Source organism: Urocitellus parryii, chromosome 1 (genome assembly GCF_045843805.1).
Source record: "Urocitellus parryii isolate mUroPar1 chromosome 1, mUroPar1.hap1, whole genome shotgun sequence".
Taxonomy (NCBI): Eukaryota; Metazoa; Chordata; class Mammalia; order Rodentia; family Sciuridae; genus Urocitellus; species Urocitellus parryii.
The window spans coordinates 230002715-230030074 of NC_135531.1; the positions used below are offsets into that span (position 1 = coordinate 230002715).

At 36.7% G+C, this 27360-nt stretch overlaps 1 protein-coding gene across 2 annotated transcripts in view; it reads right to left on the reverse strand.

Moving 5' to 3' along the window:
- Pde11a (phosphodiesterase 11A) overlaps nt 1-27360 on the reverse strand; it is a 371997-nt gene that overhangs the window by 155287 nt on the left and 189350 nt on the right. For both annotated transcript variants that reach the window (XM_026392015.2, XM_026392016.2), the window contains 3 exons: nt 5988-6063; nt 3371-3438; nt 2004-2096 (listed from right to left, as the gene is read on the reverse strand). In XM_026392015.2, coding sequence (XP_026247800.1) covers nt 2004-2096; nt 3371-3438; nt 5988-6063 — 237 coding nt within the window. The remainder of the gene's footprint in view (nt 1-2003; nt 2097-3370; nt 3439-5987; nt 6064-27360) is intronic.

Sequence of the window (27360 nt, forward strand, 5' to 3'; positions counted from 1 at the left end):
CTTATTATTGTTGCTGTAATTCACTGACTGCTCATGAGAACCTTTGCATGCATCATATCATTCAATCCTTACAACTGAGCAAGGTAACAGAGCCACAATTTGAAAAAAAGTTGTATACACAGATCTTAATACTCCACTAGTGATTCTTATCTGTGGGTTGCATGTTTACAGTCTGCCCACTTATTAATCCATCAGGTACTACTTTTAGTCCTTACTTTAAACATGCCATATATAAACAGAGCAAGGCTAACTCAGGGGAACAAAAACAACAACAAAATTCCTTACATCACACTTCCCTTCAGCCTTCTTTCCCTCCTTTCCTCCAGTCAAAAACTACTCAATAAACCCCTTCTCTGTGCTAAGCACCCTGCTATGCACTGCAAATAAAAGCACAAAGGATAAAAATCTCCACCTCCAGAATTCACAGTCTGGCCAGAAGAAAAAAAGTATATAGGGGGCTGGGGATGTGGCTCAAGCGGTAGCGCGCTCGCCTGGCATGCGTGCGGCCCGGATTCGATCCCCAACACCACATACAAAACAAAGATGTTGTGTCCGCCAATAACTAAAAAATAAATATTAGAAAAATTCTCTCTCTCTCTCTCTCTCTCTCTCTCTCTCTCTCCCTCTCTCACTCTCTCTTTAAAAAAAAGTATATAGGTAGGTTAGATAACTATAATTTTATGTCTTTTAAATCTCAAGCCAGAGTCCTGTAGGTAGCATCAATTTGTCTACTTACACTTCCTTGGTTTTGTCTTTCTATCAACTGCAGAATATTTTGAAGACTGCAATGTCTTATATCATATTGCTCTGAGTGCTGTTATCGTGGCACTGACATTTTATCTGCCCTACTTAATAAGTATTTCATATATAAAAACACAATCTTCAGTACTATCTAGAGAATAATGCTGGAAAAAAAGAAAACCAAAAAACAATAGATCTTGAATCTATTTCCAACTCCCTTCTGACCTCCTAAGGGCTTGGGGTTGTGGCTCAGCAGTAGAGTGCTTGCCTAGCACGTGCGAGGCCCTGGGTTCAATCCTTAGCACCACATTAAAAAAATAAAGTAAAATAAAGGTATTGTGTCCAACTACAACTAAAAAGTAAATATTAAACAATCAAGCACCTGAGATTCATTTGAGAACTTTTTTTTCTTTCTTTCTTGGGGATTGAACCCTACAGTGCTCTACCATTGAGCTACCTTCCCAGTCCTTTTCATATTTTAAAAAAATGTTTTTAAAATAATTCTTTTTTTTCTTTATTTTGTTCATTTATTTATATGCAGTGCTGAGAATTGAACCCAGTGCCTCACACATGCTAGGCAAGGACTCTACCACTGAGCCACAATTTGAGACAGGGTCTTGCTAAGTCTCTGAAAGTTCTTTGAACATTTTTCATTGAAAAATGCTCCTGCCTCAGCCTCCAGAATTGCTGGGGTTATATATATGCCACTGCACCTGGCAAGAACTATTCTTTTAGCCCTTAACAGTCTGAGAGGACATTCAGTGTTGGCAGGGGGACAGGCTGGTATTCTCAGTGGGATGTGTGTGTGCTTGGAGAGAAGAAGTAGTGGGATGAGCATCTGGGTCACACATCTTCAGAGTGAAGTTTTTCTCCTTTGATAAGAAGAGCTATGGCTTTTCAGAATATCAATACATATTCAAGTATAAATTCATAATACATTTTAAATACTAAAAAATCATTTTTGGATTATCACTCTTAAAATTTTAATACTTACAATCTATATCTGAGAATAGGATGTATATGGATAGGCTTCAAGGAATCTGTGAACTCCCTGGAATTATACATAATATTGTGCACATATGTGTATTCTCTAGAGAGGGTCTCTAGCTTCTATCAAATTTGAACCCATGACCCCAAAATTATGCAGACCTAATGAATAAATAATTCAAAATGAAGAAAGTAAGTACCAAGCAAGAACAATTTTTTTCTTCATAAAATTAGAGCATTTTAGCTGATGATTTTGATATAATTATTGTACTTACATCAAGAGCCACAGACTGCTTGGCCCAGGACTTCTTCACTTGATCATACATAATGGTGTTATTGATGCCAAGGCCACAAAAGATAACAAAAGCCTAGAAAATGGAAAGCCCAGTAATTAAAATTGTAATAAATCATTGGTAAAACCTAATATGAAAGTAGGCAGTCATCTGGGATGAGTCTGAATGTATAATTTTATTGTACACAGAGGTGGGCCCTGGGGAAATATACAGATTAAACTTCGTAATTACTATTGTCACGTAAGACTTTATAGCTCACATTGCACGTGAGAAAAAAATGAATTTGCCTGGCACAGAGGTGCATGCCTATGATACCAGAGACTTGGGAGGCTGAGGCAGAAGGATCACAAGTTCAAGTTCGGCTGGGGCAACTTTGTAAAACCCTTAGCAATTTAGCAAGACTCTGTCTCAAAATAAAAAGGGCTGAGGAGATAGCCCTGAGTTCAATCTTCAGTATCAGAAAAATGAAATAAAATTTAATATCATGAAGAAATTATTTCATAATATTTTAAAACATACAGTATGTTTAAATGTGCTTTTGTTGGTGTAGTTGTGATTGTGGTTATTGTTTGTGGTGTTGGTGACAGATTTCAGAGCCTCACATATACTAGGTAAGTGCTCAACGACTGAGCTATACCCCTAATCCCATTTAAATTTTTAAAATTTTGAGACAAGGTTTTGCTAAATTGTTCCAGCTGACCTCGAACTTGTAGGCCTCCTGCCTCAGCCTTTAGAATAACTGGTGGTATGCACCACAACAGCTGGCTAAATGTGTTATTAATTTATTTAAGTTGGGAACTGATTTTAGTAATTACATTGTATTTAACCCAATGCAACTTCTTTCTGTAGCTAGGCCTTAAAATATTTTGGAAAAGAAACTAAATGACCATAAGGTTAATGTTAGGGGAAAAGAGGATTGATTTGGAACCAGTTAATAAAGAAACTGTGCGGTGCCTTTGATGATGAGAAGTAATGATGGGGTTTTCATGGTAGCTACATGGAACAGGCCACAGGAAGCCCATTTGAGGCCATCCTCTCCAGCTAGTGGACTGGAGTGAATGGAAACTTGTAAAGAAAAGGAAAGCAAGGACAATGCACCTAGAAGAGTGGCCTAGGACTGTGAACACACAGGAACAAGACAAGGTTAAGACAATAGCTGTTCCGCACAAAGAGGAGGAGATTCAAATCTTACCTATTCCTCTATTTTTAACTTTACCTTTAAATTTTGGCATATCATTCAAATATAATAATGACTGATAATTATTCATCCTTACAAACATGAGTAAGCTGTGACTAGGAGACTATCAGTGACTCTGCAATGATCCTGGTTTATACATTTATTTTCTTACCTCAAAAAGTCGTTGATCTGCATCATCAAAAGGTTTCCCATCAAGTCTATTCAACACTTGAGCCACCCCTGTGGGAAAAGTTTGGAGTATATCATCATTTTCAGTACACTGTGTCACTATAACAGAGTAGGTCACAGCTGACTCTACTGTACTCAGTTTAAATTCTTATGCATCATGACTCTGATATAGCCGGCGTATATCCATGTATCTACATATATACATACACAATTACATATATGTAACTGAGTGTATATGTGTGTGTACATATACCTGTATACATACATATTTTCAATTACCTCAGTTTTTGAGAGAGGCAGTGTGACATGGAGATTAAGAATGTAAGTTGTGAATTTAGATGGTCTCAGTTCAAATCTGAACTCCACTAATAGCTAGGTGACCCTGACTAAGTTACCTAACATTTTAGCACTGAAATTCCTTGTGCACAAAATGGGAATTAAAAAGTTAACTATCTTAGAGAGTTGTGAAGATTAAAGGGGATAATTTTTAAAGATTGGTTATGTACGTTAAGAAATGTACATGTACATTGTACATGTAGATAGTAAAAAGGTTGCTATAGCAAAATAAACACATCCATCAACCCACATAGACGTCCATTTTGGTTTTGGTTTTTGTGGCAAAAGCAGCTAAAATCTACTCATTTATCATGGATCCTGAATACAGTACAATTTCATTACCCATAACCCTTGTATTATGCATTCCATCTTTGCATTTTTTCATCCTACGTGTCTGCGTCTGCTGCTTTCTGTCCTCTGACCCACATCTCCCCACACTCCTCTCCCTTTACCACTGGTAACCACTGTTTTATTCTCTAGATAGGATAAAGTTTAAATGCTTGTAAAGCACTTAGCATACTGCTCCATATGGAGTAAGTATTCAGGAAACCATGGGAATTATTACAAGCATTGGAAATAAGTAGGATACAGTTCACCTTCAAAACAAAGTTTGTCCTGCTGCCTGCCACCAGTGGTTCACGTGGTTCTAACAAACTTTATTTAGGAGTCCTTCCACCTTCCAAAATTCATTTTTAGATGTTGCAGGATATGACTTTCAAAGCACAATAGTCTAACCGGCAAAACTCAACACTCTTGAAAAACACTAGCCTAAATCCCCATTTAGGATAAACAAACAAACAAAAATAACTACAATAGTGCAGTGTTACTTGTATCCATTTTCCCCAGTGCTGGGGATTGAACCCAAGGCCTTGAGCATACTAGGCAATAGTCTACCACTGAGCGACACCCCAGCCCTTTTTATTTTATTTCAAGACAGTGTCTCTCTCACTAAGTTGTTCAGGTTGGCTCCTGCCTTAGCCTCCAGAGTGGCTGGGATTACAGGTGTGCACTGCTACACCCAGCAACTTGCTTGTAGTTTTTAGACACCAATTTCCCACCAAGGAGACAACTTATCAAATGCTAGAAAACATATATAATGAAACACAAAATTTTTAGCATGTAGTAGACAAACAACAGTCCTAATTTTGAAGTAATAACAACAGATGCTGTTAGGATCGAAATGTAGGATTACATATGAGACTGCCACCAAATCAACAGATAACACATGGTGTTTCTTATGGATTTTCCCTTTTCCTTACATAAATATATTTAACTCTGTTCATCCCTCTTTGTTTTAGGGGCTCAGATTCCCATACTCTAGAATATTCTTTATGTTCAATAATGTATCAATTTCTGTGCAAGTTAAACAATCTAATTTAAAAAAAAAAACTCTCAAAATTCAGGTCTGGAAAACACTACAGAATACTAAATCCTTTGCTACATAGAGTTTAACAGGCAATCTTAGGGAGAAACAGAGAGAGGCAAAGAGATACATTAAATACCAAACACACTAGGGAAAGAATCACATTTTCATTGTGTTTGAATGATTTTAACTAATAGCTCCATCCTTCATGTCTTCTTTAACTATGAACTCTTCTTGCCTGGGATTCTATATTAAGTTTGATATTCTCCAGATTGAAATTTTAAGGGGGGGTAGGGAATGATCAGAGCAGGAGAAAAAATTGGAAGTGACTTTTGCTTATAATTCCCTTATTCTAGGGGTCTGCATGGCCTATTTCAGAACCATCCAGGCAAAAAAAAAGATGCACATTCAGTATATGTCTAATACCATTATGTTCTCTGATTTGCATTTAGTATATGTGAAAGCACAGTTATAAGCATGAAGAAACAGTGGGAAAGTTTATACTAGGAGTTAGAAGGCCTGAGTTTTCATCCTGATCCTGCTACCAACTAACTTAGTGACCTGACTCAAGTCATTATGTTTTTTTTTCTCTCTCTCTCTGGGTTTCAATGTCTGCAAGGTAAGATAAAAGGGTCCTGTTAGTTGGCTTCTGAGATCCCTTTCTACTTCAAAATTTATTTGATTAATAAATATTTGAGCTTAATAAATATTTGTTCATGACCTGATTAATATCTATTCATTAGGAGTCTGTGCTTACAAGATTGTACAAGAGTATGAGACATAGCTTGATGAATTCTGAACATTAAAAGGGATAGCATTTAAAAAAATGGGTGTATTTAAAAGCAAATTTCTATTTCTTTATAAAAGTAAAATAAATTATAACTATTTGGATAATACTTACCAATTATTTGGTGGTTGCTATTCCAAATAGGGACGCAGAGAACTGATCTTATGTGAAAACCAGATATCTGGTCAGCCTAGGATTAAAAAAAAAAAAAAAACGGTGCTTAATTAAAATTAAATATTAACCACAGATTAAAAGGTTATTTTTACACTCTGTGTGTGTGTGTGTGTGTGTGTGTGTGTATATATATATATATATATATATATATATATATATATATATATTCCCCCCACAAGGCTGACCTCAAACTCACAATCCTCCTGCCTCAGTCTTCCTAGTCGCTGGTATTACAGGCCTATGTAATAGCTTCTGGCTCCATTATCATCTATTTTTCTAAATGCATACACTCACTCATCTGTCCTTTTTATTTAACATGGCATGATGAATATCCTAGGGGAATTAAATACAAACCAAATACCAATCAACAAAAACACCCAAACCGACATTACCTCTCCCAATCCCTGTAGCCATAGAGAGCTGGGGTAAGACTATTGTGGTCATGACCATATCACTAGGCAAGAATCCTGGCAACCGATTCTGCTCTTAGTAATAAAGAATTTTAATTAAACCAGTGGTCAGTGTGCACTGGGATTGGGCACAACTGTTAGAAAGAATGTTTGAGCCTAAAGTACTTTTAATAGTATGTTTGAACTGTTACCAAATTATTATGAATATTGTAAAATTATAAGAAAGAAGGAAGGAGAAAGAGACAATAAATGTAGGCATTCAGAGTTCTTTCTGTCAGAAGGTCAGGAGATGACAGATTGAAATTAGACAGATATCATAATCAGCATCAAATACCACTCAGGAGCTAGCTCTATTTACATTTAAAACAATGTTCCATATTTGAGTGGTAGGGAAGGAGCGCCTAAAACTGAAAGGATCTTGGTGAGTTGGTAGGACCTTTGCTTCCAGTGAGAAAGGTCAACCTGTCATCCTATTAGTATAGAAGGAAAGAGATGCCAAGGTTTTGGTTCATGGTTACTGAGATAAAAAGATATCTTTAAGCATTCATGGTAATGAATTACATATATTTTTAAAATATTTTACAAATTTGAAATTGGAAGCTAACTTACTTAAATTTTATATTTGATGCATTTCTCTTTGGCTTTCCTTTTTTATAAATTAATGTTCTACATGTCTCCTATTTAATGTTCTACTGTCTCTCTGCAGTACCTACCACCTTTTTATCAATTGAATGCTCCTATTGTTGATACCAATATGTTAGTTTATCTTCCAAATTCTTTTTTTAGATTAATATACATGTAGAAAGGTGCAAAACTCTTAAGTATACAGCTTCATAGAGGTTAAAAAAAAAAAAAAAAACCTCTGTGACCATTACTGGGATAGAGAAATAGAACATTACCACCAGCCCCTAATCCACCTCCATGTCCCTTTCCTCCTCCCAAGAGACAGTCAGTAAAGTAGTGTGCCTGCATTAAACTTAGTATAAAAGGAATCAATGAACGTATATTCTTCTGTGTCTAGATTCTTTTACATAACATTATTTTTTGAGAATTATTAATTTTGGTTGTTTACATAATAGAATCATATTCCACTGTATGACTATAATTTTGCTAATTCATTCTATTCTTAAGGAACATTGAGTTGTTTGCAGTTTAATCACAAATAGTGTGATTATGAATATTCTTATACATACTTGATGCACATTTATATGAATTTATGTTTGGTATATTTTTATAACAGAAATCTCCAGGTTATACACATAATTGCCTTGATAGATATATTCAAGTTTTCCCAAGTGCCTGTACCAATATACTCTCTAACCAGAAGCTTATGGAAGTTCCAGATGATTTGCATCATCAGCATTTGATATTGCCAGTGGGATTTTGTTTCATTTAGTTTTGTTAATTTTAACAATTCAGGGAGATATGTAGTAGTATCTGATAGTAGAAGTACTATGAATAATCTCTGATGATGGTGGTAACCTTGTGTCCTGTTTAAGTTGTTTTCCTCAAATCATTATTAATAAATTGACTTTACCCTCTCAAAAGTATCATGGTTGAGAAAACAGATTGTGTGGTTTCCCTGCTTGTGAATAATCACATTGAGCAACTTTTATATATTATTGTTTATTTCAATATTCTTTTTCCTGAAGTATCTCTTTAAAATTTTAGCCCATTTTCCTATTGGGTAATCTGACTTTTAAAAACTGATTTGTAAAGGTTTTTCTATATGCCAAATAGGAGCCCCTTTGCCAGATGTAGGAATATGTATTATATAAATATAAATATAATCTCTTTCCCATGCTTCAGTTTGCTTTTTCAGTCTCTCACCTTTGACTCAAAGGTTCCTAATATAATAGAGCCTAGAATCTCATTCTTTTAATTTGTGGTTAGTGGGTTATTATTATAATTTTTGGTATTGTTCAAGAAATGTTTCCCTATTCCTTCATCATGGAGATATCCTTCTCTTATTTTCTTCCTAACATCTTTATTGCTTTAACTTTCATATTTAAATCTATAATCCAATTAAAAATTATTTTCATGTATAATGTGAGCTAAGAATCAGATTCTTAAAAAAAAGTCAGCAACATTTCGAGGGAAAAATATAATCCGTTCCCACCACTCTGCAATACGTACCACCTTTTTTATCAGTTGAATGCCCATGTGTGCTTGTATCTGTTTCTGGACTCTATTCTACTCCATTGATCCAGGTGTCTACTCTTATGCCAATATCATGCTTCCTTGAATAACACGGTTTTACAATGACTCTTGGTATCTGGTAGTGTAAACCCTCAACTTTATCCTTCTTCTTCAAGATTTGGCATTAATTTCATCTATAAGAATTGATCTTATGATAATTATAAAACTATGCACAGAAAACTTACAGATGAAGGTGTGAATGATTGCATTACAAATTTTAGAATCAACTTTCAGTTTATACATATACACAAGCAATGCTAGGATTTTTATTTTAGTAGGGAGAATGTTGAATTGAAATTGTTAATTAATTTGGGAGAGAACGTATATATTTTCAAAATTGAGTCTTTCAATCCATAAACATCCTTCAATATTTAGTGCTTTTCAAACTTATTTCAGCAAATTTTGTTTGTTTGTTTTGGTACCAGGGATTGAACTCAGGTGTACTTGACCATTGACCCACATCCCCAGCCCTATTTTGCATTTTATTTAGAGTCAGGGTCTCACTGATTTGTTTAGCACCTCACTTTTGCTGAGGCTGGCTTTGAACTTATGATCCTACTGCCCCAGTCTCCTGAGCCGCTAGGATTATAAGCATGTGCCACTGCACCTGGCTTTAGCAATTTTTTTTTAATGAAGAGGTCTTATACATAATTTGTTAAATTCATGCCTTGGTATTTTAAAAGTTCATGTTATTATTGTAAATGGCATTATTATTTAATTTTCTAGTGCTTGTACAGTCTTTCCTTGGGATCTATGGGGATTTAGTTCCAGGACTCTCATGAATAACAAAATCTGCAGGTGCTAAAGTCCCTTACCTCAAATGGCATCATATTCACATAGAACTTACACATATCCTCCTGAATACATTATATTCTCTTTAGATTACTTATAACATCTAATATAATGTAAATGCTATATAAATAGTTGCTATACTGTATAATAGGGGGAAAAAAGTCTGCATATGTTCAGTATAGTTGCAATTTTTTTTTACATTTTCCATCAGTGGTGGGTTGAATTCATAGATAGAGAACTACAGATGTAGAGTGTCAATTCTACGCAATTGGTACATAGAAATAGAATTGATTTATATATTGAAGTTGTATCAATCACTTTTCTTATATTTAATTATTAATTGTAATACATTATCTATACAGTGTTTTGAATATTCTAGCCACATCCTTATACCTACCATCTTATTCTTCAATGCTTATGCCCTTTATCCTGTGATTTTAGACTATGTGATTTTTCTCTTTTAGATTACATTGATTGATTTTTGAGAATTCCAGGTACAAAACAAAATGAAACCAAAACCAAAAATATGGGCATAAGTCATTCAGCCAGTGTACTCTTCCAATAGATATTTATTAATATCTCCTATGTGTATTATCGGGTGTTGAAGGCATAAAGATGAATCAAGCAGTCATTACCCTGGAGGAGCTCACAGTCTAGTAAAGATAGAAATGAAGAAAAACAAGTGTTCAAGCAGACAATGGTCAAAACACTATTAAAAAAAAAAAGCTAACAACTGACTCTTTTTGAAGAAATCGGGAATAGCTTTAGATCATTTATGATGGGTCTCTATAAGAAAATGAAATGAGCTAACATTTATTGGATATTCACTGGGTCAGGCACCCTGTTCAGCATTTGCACATGCATTATTCTATACATTTTTAAAAACAGCTCTATGGGTAGGTACTCTTATCATCCTTCCTTATCAGATGAGGCTTAGAGAGATTAACTGCCTTGAATGGGAGAGACTAGTTCAAAGAAAGCCAGACAATAACAAACACATCCATCAAAGTTATCTTCCCAAAGAACAGAGTGGCTTTCTTCCTCTCTCTAAGGATAAAATCTGAATTAAGGCAGTTCTAGTACCACGAAGAGATGGAAACCGGTTTTAGGGAGGCTTCCGAGGTGTAAGCTTGGGTGAATCACTGCAGGGCTAGAATGCTAGGCCTGTTCTGTGTTGCCAAGGAAGGCTCACTCACTAATGAACAGCAATGGTGGTCTGAGCCTGCACTGAGCAACAGGAACAGCTGTCTCTGCTACCTTTGGGACAGCTGTAGACCCTGCCTAACCTCAACTACAGATTTGAGGCAGCTGAGGGAAGAGGTCACAGAAGGGCATGAAGAAAAAGAGCATTGAGTGAAAAAGAGCTCCAGAGCCTACAGATGAGAACTTAGGCTGTTTGCCCGTGAAAGCAGAGAGCTTTGTTCACCCATCATTTTCAAAGTATTGTAGCTCCCTCAAAGATCTTTTTATTCTGAGGATTTGAGTTCCCCGGTTCCTAAGGAGGATAACATGGAGGGGTCTGGTTCGAGTAAGGGTGGTAGAGTTCCTTGAGGTGAGGAGCACAGGAAATTTGAGAGAAACCATACAGAGTTTAAGTTGACACACTTCACAATTGAGATGGCAATGGGAGAGAAGGAGGGGCCTCGCGTGGGTAAAACGGGCATGGCAGTTGGTGTCCAACAAAAAGACAAAGTATCAAGGGTGAAAGAAGGCGACATCAGTAACAGGGATGAGAAAGAACTCCAAAGCTCATGATCTTCACTCTGAGGCTTTGCTGAACCTCTAATGTATGAACAGATTCTTATAGCTTCTGGAATTTGACAGAGGCTTTTGACTTATTAATTTCATCTAAAAGAATTGATCTTATGATAATTATCAAAGCTATGCACAGAAAACTTACAGATGAACGTGTGAATAATTGCATTATGTAACATAGTGATTTGTTAGAAATCACCTGAGTATTCAATTAAGATTTAGTTGAGTAAATCATAGCAAATATTATTCCATATAATGGAATAAATATTATGCATCTAATTAAAATCATGCTATAGGAGGATATTTACTGGCAAGAAAAATATTTAATATATTAAGTGATAACAGTGTAGGTTCCAGTGGTTGTGCAAACACGTCATATACACCGAAAAATACTGGAAAAATTATAACTGTAACAGTTCCCTTTGAATTGATGGCCTATGGAAATTTTTAAATTATTATTTCTAATTTTAGATAATGAATATAAATTACTTGTACCCAAGGAAGAAAAATTATTTTCCAAAATAGAACTAAGTGGGAACATCAGTGTCGGATGCTGTGGAGGGGTCAAATAAGATAAGGATTGAAACCCGGTTATGAATTTAGCAATACATTGAGGATAATTGCAGAGATGGTTGAGAGAAGAAGGGATGGGATCAGGAATCAAATTTAGTTATGGAGCAGAGGAAAGTCACATGAGAAAGCAGAGCTTCATCAATCCAGAGCTTATCTTGCATCTGCTAAGCATGAGAGGCAACAATGTTGAAGGCGTCTTTAGAATTTTTCTCACAGTGACTGGGGGAAGAAGGAAAGGCCAGTTCAGTTGGCTAAGAGAATAGCAAAGAGGGGTGCTGATGATCAACGTGGTTGATGAGCCCAACAACATGGAGGAGGAGAACAGAGTGTAATGAGGGTTCCCAATTTAAGGTCATTAAGACGATTCTCTAATTGCCATTTGAGGTGATGCTATTGTTTCTGGAAAGTTGCACTAATCCAGGTTAGTTGATATGACCACATGACATTGTGAGGTCCGGGAGCCCTTTTCATGGAAGAAGGAGAAGGAAAATGAACTCATTATAGAAGCACAGGACCTCTAAAGAATTAACTCTGAACTGTGAGAAAAAGGAAAAAGAAAGTATGAAGTCTCATACCTATTCATATGGTTTGAATCTGAAATGTCCCCCAAAGGACATTGGAGGCTTGTTCCCCAGCCCACAGAGTTTCAGGGATGTGGTAGAATCTTTGGGATATAGGGTCTGGTGGAAGGAAGTTGTCACTGAGAGTGTGCACCTGAAGGGAATATTGGAACCTCAGCCCTTCCTGTCTCCCTCTCTCTGTTTCCTAGCTGTCATGAGGTGAATGGATGTTATCTACTAGGGACTCTTACCATGATATTCTGTGTCACCACAGGCCCAAATCCAAACTACCTCTGAAATAATAAGCCAAAATAAAAAATTTTCTCCTTTTAAGTTGGTTATCTCAGGTATTTTGTGATAGTAACACAAAACTCACTAACCAATTAAATAATCCCATCTCTCCAGATTGTGTCAGCCAATGGAGCTCAAATAATGTGTATAGGCTACCTGGCCCCAACCAAGTCACCCAAACTCCCAATGCCTGAATTTTATCATCTGTACTTGTATTCTACAGACAATAATGTTAACATTGGTCATTTTGAGATTTTGATATCACTGCTGATTCTCACCTTTTCTTCTTTGTGCATTTTCTTGATTTACAAATTATTTCATAAGCATATATATGTGAAAGAGTTTCAAAATTTGTAAAGTATTTATGTAAACATTACTAACATTGAAAGAAATACCTGTCAAAGCATATCTACCTCATTGTTTCACAAGGTCCCTGCTTGATCATTCTTAGTCTTAAATTCACACCATTAGAGTCCCGAAAGTTAGCCTGTCTGAGATGAAGCAATGTTTCTAGAAGGCTCAAGTCAAAATAAGTATATTATTGGGAGGTGTCCAGTTCTGTGCAATTAAAACTGTACTTACTTAAAATTTTTTTCCTAGCCTCTGTCCTCATAGGGCCTTTCCATTTAATGGATCTAATTAAAGTTGGTTCTTTGGAGCCATCAAAACCTAATTGTTATATTTTCCAGCCTCTCATCGTATCAGACAGATATGTACAGATTTAACAATAATCTAAAGCAAAACTTTATCCCAAAGTGTAATCTACTGGTGAGATGTTCTAGTTCAAATACTAGAACAGGAGGAGTTTGCCAATATTCAGAGTCAATCCCTTGCTTTCCTGGAAATAATGCAGAGAGTTTACTTTAGGCCAACCTGTACACAGGATCAATCCTTATGGCTTATATGGCACAAGAAAATAAAACAAACCAAACTTTGTGCTTAGAGCTCAGGCACTGTCTACACTGCAACCTCAGCTATAGTTAAAGTAAGTAAATTATCTGGGTGTGCCTAGACCCATACATGTTTTTCCTACCTACAGCTACCCCTGAATGTCTTATCAAGTCTTAGTAATCCTCCTCCTTCTAACTCCCCCTGACCAATCACATTCCTCATCATCTGGATTCTTATGTCCACTATCCAACTTCCTTACCAAACCCTTCACTTGGGACAGGATATCAAACTAGCTTAAAATAAGTACCAGTGACTAAGAGACAATTACCAGTAGTAGATGCATTTCAGCAGATTCACAGACCTTTATCTCTTAGAGGTTTCAGTTTTGCTCATTTTCTTTGTAACAGAAACGTAAGTGATAGAACAGAAGGTGTGACAGAGAAGAGGGAATGAATTGTCCTGCCAGGCTGGCACTCAGCGTCCCAGATTGTAGGAGTGCTCCGCTATCAGACTTTGACAGCTGAAATAGGTTCTAATGCTCCACTTCAGAGGATCTCAGACCTGGGGCCCCCATTATCCTTAAGCGCCACAGACAAAGGTGAGTACTACTGAGTTGTTCATAATAGGCTTTTTTAAAACTCTGAAAAATATCCTCACATGGAAGAGCTGCACGGGATGGAAGACTTAGAGCTGGATATGTCCTCACACTATGAACCTCTGGCATGGCCATCCATAGCAGAGGAGCTCTGGGTGATGGTGGGTTTCCTCCAATTCCTGAACCTGTAGCAAGTCCATGGACCATCGACTTCATCCTTGCATAAAACCTGCCCTACTTTCTAGTGATTTACTGCCACTCCTCTTGTTAAGAGAACCTTTCCTATTTAAGTGTTGGGTCCAATTTGTTCATTCCTTTTGTAGGCAGAAAACAAATCCTACATGAGAGAGCTCTGAAAGTTTTCTCCATAACTACACAATTGAAAGGAAATACTAAATTAAGCAATTGAATATAACACATTGAATTGACCAAAGAATGGCTTGTTTTGCATTTATGTAATTTTTAATGTGTTCTTCTGAATCTAATATGAAAAGAGGGCAGAAACCTTCACAGAGGATGTTCCAAAGTGCAACTAATTACAGGGCTTTGCATTCAGAAGCACGGTGCCAACGAAAAGTAAGGTTAGAATAATTATTTTATGGTAAAGGTACTTGTAAATAGACATGTACTCCAAGAAGCCACCTGATGCATTGGCTGATTATCGTAGATACAGTTTATATTCATGCTGTTAGGACAGCCTCAGACAAAGCTCTTAGTTAGAATAAAAAAGAAAAAAACCCCACTCCATACTGACAATGATAACAGAAAATGATCCATCTGATTTCTCTGAAGATACAGCAAAACAAGTTGATTTACTTAGATTTTACATTATTTCATTCCTGGATTTGAATCATTTTTTAGATAAATTTCAGAGGGCTCACAGTAGTCTTGTAAAATATAATTTCACAGATGATATAAAGGGCCGAAAAATTTAGAGTACCTTTGTAATTTTGCATGATTTTAAAGTAATATGAACATACACAAAATGTTAAGCAATAATAAAATAAAAAGTTCTAATCTTATGTCTCTTGAGACGGCAACTATTAATAATTTAGAATAAATCCTTCCTTACCTTTTCCTATAAATATCTAACATATTTATGTATCAACATATAATATATTCAACAATCCATAGTATATTCATTAACAATGCATAGTTAATATATTCAACAATAATTGACAATATTCAACAGTAATGACTATTAGGTATTAAACATTGTTCTAGTCATTGTAGGTATATCAGTGAAAAAAACTGAAAAAAAAAATCCCTACTTTCTCAAAGCTTACATTCCAGTGACAGAGATATGGAATATAAGGAAATTATATGTTAGAAGGTGCAAGTATTATGGGGCAGTATGATAGGGGTGGGGGATAGAGCAGAAGAGGGATAAGAAATACCAAGGGTGCCAAAAATGTGTTTGGCAGGTAATGTTTGAACAGTGGCCTTCAAATGTTTGGATGTGAGTTATACTGATATTAGGGGGAGAGTATGTCATCTGAGGGAGCAGCCAGTGTAAAGGCCCTGAGGTAGTGTAGGAGTGGTTTATTCTAGGAACAACAAGGAGACTGACATGGCTGCAATAGTATAACTGAGTACTGGATGTAGATAGTGGGGTGCCAGACCCTTTGGGTAAATGTAGACATCTGAAAGAAATGTGAATTTGGTTTTTACTCTAGTGAAATAAGGAGACATGGAAGAGTTTGTGAGCAAAGTCATGATCTGACTTAAAAATGAAAAGTCTCTGGCTGTTGTGCTGAGAATAGAACGCAGAGGGGAAGGTAGAAGCAGAGACACAGATGAAGAGGCTGTGGCCACGAAATAGTCCAGAGTGACAGGGGCTTGACCCTGACTGGGAGCATCTGGGTAGTGAGAAATGGTCAGAGTCTGGATGGATTTTGCAAGTAGAGCCAGTTGGACTTTTCGATGCATTCGCTGTGCAAGATGAGAGAGAGAGAGAGAGCCATGCCTATGTATTCAGTTTCTGGCAAAAGCATCAAGAAGGACTGAGTTGCCTTAACAGAGGTAGGGGAAGAAGCTTGAAGGCGAGAAGACTGTAAACTCCATTTTGGACACAGTAAGTTTGAAGTATAAAAATACAATATGTACACAAATATGTAAATATGCCCCCAGGTACTATACTATACATTATTTTAAACATATTTCTCTGTTGCTTGCTATTTTTTTTTCCTCATGGGCATTTTTTCAGGTCAGGAAATAGATTGCTTCCTGGGATAGAGACATTTTGTGTCTTTTTGTGATATGATAGGCAGAATTCTTTTTTTTTTTTTTTTTTTGTTACTCATCCCTTGAACCTAAAGTGTATGTGGACAGGTCACATTTTATATCAGAAGTAGGATGTAAATGTCAAAAGCTCCGTTGAAATGACAGTGCTTAACCATGATGACACCCCAGCTCAGGACACTTTTCATGGTGGATCTCTAAGTCCTCAGTAAATCTTCGTTACATTTCAACACAGTATTATTCTAAAGGAGTATCATATTGTGGCTTCTTTTTTGTAAGTCACAGAAAAGAAAGATAAAAAACCTAACAGGCAAGTTTGGTTTGGGGCCTTAATATCTCTATTTGTAATTGTGCCTAATTTTTTTTTTTTTTTGGTGATCACAATGCCTAATATTTATTTATTTATTTATTTATTTTTTATTGGTTGTTCAAAACATTACAAAGCTCTTGACATATCATATTTCATACACTAGATTCAAGTGGGTTATGAACTCCCATTTTTACCCCAAATACAGATTGCAGAATCACGTTGGTTACACATCCACATTTTTACATAATGCCCTATTAGTAACTGTTGTATTCTGCTACCTTTCCTATCCTCTACTATCCCCCCTCCCCTCCCCTCCCAGCTTCTCTCTCTACCCCATCTACTGTAATTCATTTCTCTCCTTGTTTATTTTCCCATTCCCCTGACAATCTCTTATATGTAATTTTGTATAACAATGAGGGTCTCCCTCCATTTCTATGCAATTTCCCTTTTCTATCCCTTTCCCTCCCATCTCATGTCTCTGTTTAATGTTAATCTTTTCTTCCCGCTCTTCCTCCCTGCTCTATTCTTAGTTGCTCTCATTATATCAAAGAAGACATTTGGTATTTGTTTTTAAGGGATTGGTTAGCTTCACTAAGCATAATCTGCTCTAGTGCCATCCATTTCCCTGCAAATTCCATGATTTTGTCATTTTTTAAGTGCTGCGTAATACTCCATGGTGTATAAATGCCAAAATTTTTTAATCCATTCATCTATTAATGGGCATCTGGGTTGGTTCCACAGTCTAGCTATTGTGAATTGTGCTGCTATGAACATCGATGTGGCAGTATCCCTGTAGTACGCTCTTTTAAGGTCTTCAGGGAATAGTCCGAGAAGGGCAATAGCTGGGTCAAATGGTGGTTCCATTCCCAGCTTTCCCAGGAATCTCCATACTGCTTTCCAAATTGGCCGCACCAATTTGCAGTCCCACCAGAAATGTACAAGAGTACCCTTTTCCCCACATCCTCTCCAACAGTTGTTGTTGTTTGACTTCAGAATGGCTGCCAATCCTACTGGAGTGAGATGGTATCTTAGGGTGGTTTTGATTTGCATTTCTCTGACTGCGAGAGATGGTGAGCATTTTTTCATGTACTTGTTGATTGATTGTATGTCCTTCTCTGAGAAGTGTCTGTTCAGGTCCTTGGCCCATTTGTTGATTGGGTTATTTGTTATCTTATTGTCTAATTTTTTGAGTTCTTTGTATACTCTGGATATTAGGGCTCTATCTGAAGTGTGAGGAGTAAAAATTTGTTCCCAGGATGTAGGCTCCCTATTTACCTCCTTAATGTTTCTCTTGCTGAGAAAAAACTTTTTAGTTTGAGTAAATCCCATTTGTTGATTCTAGTTATTAACTCTTGTGCTATGGGTGTCTTATTAAGGAATTTGGAGCCCGACCCCACAATATGTAGATCGGAGCCAACTTTTTCTTCTATCAGACGCAGAGTCTCTGATTTGATATCAAGCTCCTTGATCCATTTTGAGTTAACTTTTGTGCATGGTGAGAGGAGGAGATTCAGTTTCATTTTGTTGCATATAGATTTCCAGTTTTCCCAACACCATTTTTTGAAGATACTATCCTTCCTCCATTGCATGCTTTTAGCCCCTTTATCAAATATAAGATAGTTGTAACTTTGTGGATTAGTCTCTGTGTCCTCTATTCTGTACCATTGGTCCACCCACTTGTTTTGGTACCAATACCATGCTGTTTTTGTTACTATTGCTCTGTAGTATAGTTTGAAATCTGGTATTGCTATACCACCTGATTCACACTTCCTGCTTAGAATTGCTTTTGCTATTCTGGGTCTTTTATTTTTCCATATGAATTTCATGATTGCTTTATCTATTTCTACAAGAAATACCGTTGGGATTTTGATTGGCATTGCATTAAACCTATAGAGAACTTTTGGTAATATCGCAATTTTGATGATGTTAGTTCTGCCTATCCATGAACAGGGTATATTTTTCCATCTTCTAAGATCTTCTTCCACTTCTCTCTTTAGGGTTCTGTAGTTTTCATTGTATAAATCTTTCACCTCTTTTGTTAGGTTGATTCCCAAGTATTTTATTTTTTTTGAGGATATTGTGAATGGAGTGTTTTTCCTCATTTCCATTTCAGAAGTTTTGTCGCTGATATACAGAAATGCCTTTGATTTATGCGTGTTGATTTTATATCCTGCCACTTTGCTGAATTCATTTATTAGTTCTAGTAGTTTCTTTGTAGACCCTTTTGGGTCTTCTAGGTACATAATCATGTCGTCCACAAATAGTGATAATTTAAGTTCTTCTTTTCCTATTTTTATGCCTTTAATTTCTTTCGTCTGTCTAATTGCTCTGGCCAGTGTTTTGAGAACTATATTGAATAGAAGTGGTGATAGAGGGCATCCCTGTCTTGTTCCAGATTTTAGAGGGAATGCCTTCAATTTTTCTCCATTCAGAATGATGCTAGCCTGAGGCTTAGCATAGATAGCTTTTACAATGTCGAGGTAAGTTCCTGTTATCCCTAGTTTTTCTAATGTTTTGAACATAAAGGGATGCTGTACTTTGTCGAATGCTTTTTCTGCGTCTATCAAGATGATCATATGGTTCTTATCTTTAAGTCTATTGATGTAGTGAATAACATTTATTGATTTCCATATATTGAACCAGCCTTGCATCCCAGGGATGAATCCTACTTAATCATGGTGCACAATTTTTTTGATGTGCATTTGTATCCAATTTGCCAGAATTTTATTGAGGATTTTTGCATGTAGGTTCATCAGAGATATTGGTCTGTAGTTTTCTTTCTTTGAGGTGTCTTTGTCTGGTTTTGGAATCAGGGTGATGTTGGCCTCATAGAATGAATTTGGAAGAGCTCCCTCTTTTTTCTATTTCCTGAAATAACTTGAAAAGTATTGGTATTAATTCTTCTTTAAAGGTTTTGTAAAACTCCGCTGTATACCCATCTGGTCCTGGGCTTTTCTTGGTTGGTAGTCTTTTGATTGCTTCTTCTATTTCATCCATTGATATTGGTCTGTTCAAATTGTGTGTATCCTCCTGACTCAGTCTGGGCAAATCATATGACTTAAGAAATTGATCGATATCTTCACTATCTTCTATTTTATTGGAATATAGGTTTTCAAAATAATTTCTAATTGTCTTCTGTATTTCTGTAGCATCTGTTGTGATATTGCCTTTTTCATCCCGTATGTTAGTAATTTGAGTTCTCTCTCTTCTTCTCTTTGTTAGCATGGCTAAGGGTCTGTCGATCTTACTTATTTTTTCGAAGAACCAACTTTTACTTTTGTTAATTTTTCCAATAGTTTCTTTTGTTTCAATTTCATTGATTTCTGCTCTGATTTTAATTATTTCTTGCCTTCTGCTACATTTGCTGTTGGTTTGCTCTTCCTTTTCTATGGCTTTGAGATGAAGTGTGAGCTCATTTATTTGTTGGTTTTTTCTTTTTTTGAGGAATGACCTCCAGGTGATGAATTTCCCTCTTAAAACTGCTTTCATGTGTCCCATAGATTCCGATATGTTGTGTCTGTATTTTCATTTATCTCTAAGAATTTTTTGATTTTTCTCCTTTATGTCTTCTGTAACCCATTGATCATTCAGTAACATATTGTTCATTTTTCATGTGATGTAGGATTTTTCCTTCCTTCTTTTATCATTGATTTCCAGTTTCATTCCATTATGATCAGATAAAATGCATGGTATTATCTCTACCCCTTTATATTTACTGAGGGTTGCCCTATGGCATAATAATATGGTCTATTTTTGAGAAGGATCCATGTGCTGCTGAGAAAAAAGTATATCCACTTGATGATGTTTGATATATTCTATATATGTCAGTTAAGTCTAGGTTATTGATTGTGATATTGGGTTCTATAGTTTCTTTATTCAACTTTTGTTTGGAGGATCTGTCCAATGGTGAGAGAGGTGTGTTGAAGTCACCCATAATTATTGTGTTGTGGTCTATTTGATTCTTGAACTTGAGGAGAATTTGTTTTATGAACGTCGCAGCACCATTATTTGGTGCATAAATATTGATAATTGTTATGTCTTGTTGGTGAATGGTTCCTTTTAACAGTATATAATGTCCTTCCTTATCCCTTTTGATTAACTTAGTCTTGATGTAGATTTTATTCGATATGATGATGGCCACCCCTGCTTGCTTACAAGGACCATGTGCATGGTATATTTTTTCCCAACCTTTCACCTTCAGCCTGTGTATGTCTTTTCCAATCAGTTGTGTCTCCTGGAGGCAGCATATTGTTGGATTTGTTTTTTTAATCCATGTTACCAGCCTATGTCGCTTTATTGGAGAGTTTAAGCCATTAACGTTTAGAGTTACTATTGATATATGGTTTGTACTTCCAGCCATGTTTGATTATTTGTCTTTTTTTTTTAAATTTAGTTTGTTTCTCCATGATTAGCTCCCCCCCCCGCCCTCTGTCTTTACCAAGGCACTTCCCACAGATGGTTTTGGTTATTGTTTTTCATTTCTTCCTCGTGTAGTGTTTTGCTCAAGATGCTTTGCAATGCTGGTTTTCTGGCTGCAAATTCTTTTAGCTTTTGTTTATCATGAAAGATTTTTATTTCGTTGTCATACCTGAAGCTTAATTTTGCTGGATACAGAATGCTTGGTTGGCATCCATTGTCTTTCAATATTTGAAATACGTTGTTCCAGGATCTTCTCGTTTTCAGCGTCTGTGATGAAAAATCCATTGTTAACCTTATTGGTTTACCCCTGAATGTAATCTGCCTCCTTTCTCTTGTAGCTTTTAATATTTTCTCTTTGTTCAGTATATTGGATATCTTCATAACAATGTGTCTTGGCGTTGGTCTACTATGATTTTGTGTGCTCGGTGTCCTGTATGCATCTACAATTTGTATATCCGTTTCCTTTTTTATTTCTGGAAAGTTTTCTGTAATTATTTTATTCAGCAGGTTACTCATTCCCTTGGTTTGAATCTCTTTACCTTCCTCCATCCCAATGACTCTTAAATTTGTTTTTTTATGTTATCCCATATCTCTTGGATGTTTTTCTCGTGATTTTTTACCAGCCTTTCTGAGTTGGCTAGACTCTTTTCAAGATGATATATTTTGTCTTCATTATCTGACGTTCTGGCTTCTACTTGCTCCACTCTGTTAGTGATACTCTCAATTGAGTTTTTAATTTGGTTTATAGTTTCCTTCATTTCTAGAATTATTGTTTGATTTTTTAATAATCTCTATCTCCTGATAAAGATGCTTAACTTCTTCTTTTATCTGTTTATGTAATTCATTTTCAATGTATTCTTTCACTGTTTGAATTTGCTGTCTCATATCCTCTTTAAGGTTCCATTCCATCTGTCTAAGGTGTTCCTTGAGTTCTTTATATGACCATTTTTCTGATGACTCTAGGTCCTCCTGAATATTTAGGCTGTTCTGCATTGTTTGTACTCCTTTTCTTCCTTGCTTTTTCATGCTGCTCATGTTACTTCTTGTTCTGTTTGACTGATGAGTTACTGTTTACTCCTATAAATTTAATTGATGCCGTTGCCACTGGTTTCAATGAAGTTATCTCCTCCGCCACATTCTGGTGATGTCAGTTCTCTGCCATGGTGGTATCCCATGCAAATGGTGACAGTTCGTTCCCTTTGCCCGGTGACCAATGCAACGGGTGGGTCCTGACTGGCTCTCCCAAGCCCCGTTTCAATCCTGTGGCCACTGCCTATGAAGGCTCGGTTGGCATTTACCTCCGTAAGTTCAAAAGGGCTGACCAGTTGTTTCAGCGGGATCGTTAGTGCTGAGTCATAGCAGTTTGGCTGCAAGAAGCAGGCGAACGGGAGCTTGAATGCAGTCGATCCGGGCTTGGTGTGTGTACTGAGAGGCCCAGACTGTTCGCCCCAGATCCATGTCAGCTCAGCATTACCTAGTGATCCTGAGCAAACAGCATTTGGACAGTTTATGACTCCCTATTCCCGCGCAGCTGAAGAGGTCAGAGACTTGATCTCTCCGCGCCCGCCGCCATGTTGGATCTCCCCTGATAGGCAGAATTCTAAGACAACCCCTAAGATCCCAGGCTGCCCCCAACCCCTCTATTTCAGCTTTGCACACATCTTGTTTAATCCCTCCCCTTGTATGTAGACAGGGCTGTGAATATGATAGGGCAGTCACCTCCCTGGTTAGGTTATGTTGTATGACAAAAGTGGCGTATAATCTCTACTGACTTTATGTAAGTCACTCTTGACATTCTGTAAGTTTCAGTTACAGCCACCTGGAGTAATATTCTCCCATTGACTTTGAAGAAGTGAGCTTCCATGTTATGAGAGGGCACATGCTAGGACCTGAGGGCAATCTATGGGAGCTGAGAAAGATCCCTGACCAACAGTCAGTATGAAAATGGGAACCTCAGGCTACAACTACCAGGAACTCAGTTCTTTTAAACACCTGAAAGAACACAACAACAAATAGGCAAAATGCACATACACAAAACCCCCTCCCCACCATCATCACCAACAAAACACTAAGTTCCAAATGAGAACCCATCTTGTCAATACCTTGAGTTTTGGCCTTGGGAGACCCTGAGCAGAGAACCCAGCTATTCCATGCCCAGATTTCTGACCTACAGTAACTGCAAGATAATAAGTGGGAGTTGTCTTAGCTGTTGAGTTTGTGGAGGTTTCTTATGTGCCATTAGAAATTTCATATGCATAGTATTCCTGTCAACATCTTCAGAAATAAAGATGGATACCTCTTCCAACAGAATGATAACACACCAAAACCCACTACATGATTACTCAGGAATATGAGTGTTTCTTGTGCCACCATGAATAAAAGCAGTTCTTGTGCCACTATGAGTAAAAGCAGTTATGTTGGTAGGTCTCTTTTGTTTTAAATTCCTTTCAAGGATCATAGAGTCTTGTAACAAAACAAACATCAGTGATTTTCTTAAGATGGTAGGATTTAAAGCTCAGAACCTTAGTTCAGGCTCCCAGACTGTCTTATATAACCATTTGGTCATAATTTTCCACCCATAAACTAAGGAGTTGGGCCTTAAAACCCATGCATGCTTCCAAGCCCAGCAAGCAGTACTCCTGGGAGACAACTCAAATAGGCACGCAGAAGGCAGTAATCCAAGTAATGGCTGTGGCTCTCCTGCTAAGGCGGCTCTGTTCTCCACAAGGAGAAAGCTCTATTAAATATTTAAGACAGTCACAAAGAGAATACCCAGCAGGTGGACAACTATGATTACTTGCCCCATAGCCCTCTCAGCAGGTGCCTGAAAGCACCTGCAATGAGGTTTACATCACATTAAAGACATCCCTTCATAACCTCTATCAAAAGGAAGACCAACAGCTACAAAGCTGATTTCAAAACAAGAATCATTCTCTTGTTGCATTTCTTTGGGCAGAGTTTCTTAGGACTTTTCAGAGATTATTACAAGATAAGAACAATGCCAAAATTAGAAATTTAGTTTACCTACATACTTTAACTGTACAGATCAACCAAAGTGTGATAGAGTAAATTATCTTCTTAACAGAAAACTGTCACTAGTGTCACGAATCCCTCAAATAGCAAGGTTTCCATGCTATTCCAAATTGGAGAAGAAACTTTCAAATGCACACAAGTGGATGTACTGTGTCCAGCACCAGCATTTAATGACTGGAAGCATCCACAAGATAGTTGACTAGGTGAGTCATTCATGAGTACAATTGAAAAATCATAAACTGAAGCTGGTAAGTTAGGGACTATACACATTCAGCTAAGATTACTGCTGAATAACTTCATTCATAAAAAAGGGAGCACCTCCCTAATGTACCAACACTGAGTAGAAACACTGGTTTGGGTTTAGCATGAACAAAAACTAAGCTTTTGTTGTATAAAGCCACAAAGATTTGGGAGTTAATTTATTGCCTTAACTGATAGGGAAGTCTGAAATGTAACATAGGGCTATACTGAAATCCAATGTAAATGGTTTTTGTTACATGTTGTGATGTTTTCCAGGCTTCTTGAATCTAGGAAGTGCAGCCAGCTCCTGAAATTTGATCATGCCAATTGTGCCTAGGTGACCAAATCCTTGGATGCCTGGCCACTCTTGTGAAGACACAGGTCTACTGGCTTCTGTAGGGGATGACCTGATTTTGATTTACAAAATATTCATACAGGACTTTACATCTTATAATAAGTAGTATGCCCAAGATGACTCAACTAAGGAGTACAGTAGACCTTTTGGCCATAAGTCACTATTACCAGGCAGGTGATGGTCCCTCTGAGAGACCACTCAGAGAAAGAGCGTTAAATTAAAAACTAGAAGGTCCATAGTCTCAAGGAAGCTGTGTGGCCTTGGGAAAACCATTTCAGCTCTCCAATTATCTATTTCCTCACCAGAAAATGAAATAACCCCCTACTATTTCCATTAACTAGAAGTTGATACATCTATAGTACAAAATCTCAGAATAGGACCAATCCATTTTTGAAGCATTCTATCCCAAGTTGCTACATTTTCTGATGGACTGGGGTCCTTCATGCTCAGTAAAGAGAATTCAAGTTGCTGGAATTAGCCACTGAGACATTAAGAAACATTGAGAGACACTAGTGCTCAGGATAATTGCATTTAAATTCATTATTCAGATGTAGACTGAGAAAAACTGTAGGAAAAAATAGGAAATACATTAAAAAGGATTCCCTGTACTATCTCTTTCAAATTCATATTAGTTATTCTCAAACCATTCTGGGAAGTCAGTGCAGAAAACAAAAAGGTAAGCTTTTTTCCTGTGGAGATAATAATTAACAATTAATCCTAAATTTTTAAATTGTTTCTTGATTTTCTACCACTGATAAATAAACACAGATGCTCTTCAACTTACAATGCTTTAACATTCTGATCAACCCATTATAAATTGAAAATAACATGTCAAAAGTGCATCTAACATACCTAACCTTCCAAACATCATAGCTTAGTCTAGCCCACCTTAAACATGCTCATTACATTAGCCTACAGTTGGAAGAAATCTAACACAAAGCCCAGTCAATAATAAAGTGTTGAATATCTCATGTACTTTTTTGAATATTGTACTGAAAGTGAAAAGCAGGATGGTCGTATGGATATGCTTTTATCCCACTGTACAATTGAAAAATCATAAATCGAAGCATTGCAAGTTAAAGACTATCCACATTCAGTTATGATTCCTGGGAAAAAATACAGACCCATGTACTATCTTCACCCATGTCAAAAGAGGACTCAAACACTTGAAGGAAGAAAAAATAATTCTAAACATCTCTAAGATAATTCTGCAAAAAAAACAAAAAAACAAAAAAACTTTTCATGGTGAGGTAAAAGGATGAAGTGATTTCATTTTTTCATGTTTTTTTTTTATCTTAAGGAAATATGTATTCATTAATAAAAAATATTATGTGAAATGGTTGTCTTTGTCTTCTGATCTACACTATCTTACATCAGGCTTTGTAGAGAGAAGGTTTGAGCCTCCTAGCCTCTTGGGAGAGCTCTGTGGCTCACTCTGGAGTTTGTTTCATTCATTATTAACATAGCAGTTGATACCAGCCGCTGTACTTGAGGAGTGAGGAAACCTAAGCTGAAAAACAAGTTTCCTTGCTTTTGCGTGATTATCACACACACACACACACACACACACACACACACACACACACTTTTATAGGATATATCTACCAAATATCTGTATTTAAATGGAACACAGCATCCCCCCCCCATGCCCATTCTCTGTCATCTTCATCTAAATTGATCACTTTTCTTTTTCTCTCAGCATGAGAAGGGAAACAATGTGACTTTGAATTTCAATACCATGCAAAGAGAACATGTAAAAACCACAATATGATGCATTTTCAAATTTGCATTTTAATCCAGTATTAGTTCTGAGGTTGATTGGAAACATCTGGGTGGAGAACCAGGAAATAATGAGGCTCTAAATTCATGCTTTATTTTATCATAGGTAAGTGATGAGTAAGTTCATGAAAAATAGTCACTGCTCAGCCTAGCAGCTGACTGTCTTCAGATAGCATTGCTTCTCACTACCAAATCATGGTATGAAAATTTTATGCCTAACCCCACAGAAATAACTGTTGCCTTCTGCTTGGGAGTCCAGGTTGTTCTTTTCATAGACCAACAGGACAAGCTACTTTACTGGAATGGCTATGCATGTGGAAGAAAATGCAAAATGGCTGTGTCACTAATCCAGAAGGGATATGGTAAGAGTCTGTCTGGAGACACAAGGATTTGGTATATTCAAGCTGATTATATTCCATTAGCAAGAAGTAGTCTAAGGTATTGTGCTTGCTAAATATGATGTTTTTCATAAGAAAAACAGAGCAATGATTAAATAAGAATTTTTCATTCTCTGGTGAAGGCAAAGATGTTTATGGCTTCTGATCCAGTATATCATTCTTTTAGGAATCGACTCTATAAAATCTCTTGTACTTGAGCATGTGTTCAGGAATGTCCCTGGCAGTTATGCATGTAACAGTAAAGTGCAGAGTCCAAACATCCATTAATGCCCTGGTGCATAAACAAAATGATGCTTATTCATTCATTGGAATATCTTGCAGCAATTAAAATAAATGAAGGGTTATAAATTTACACAACTCAGAAACATAATTTTGGTGAAAACAAAAAGTAAGCCACAGAAGGATACATATCCTATTAGTCATTTTTATGTAAAATACAACAACATATTTGGCAGGGATTCAAACATGTGCA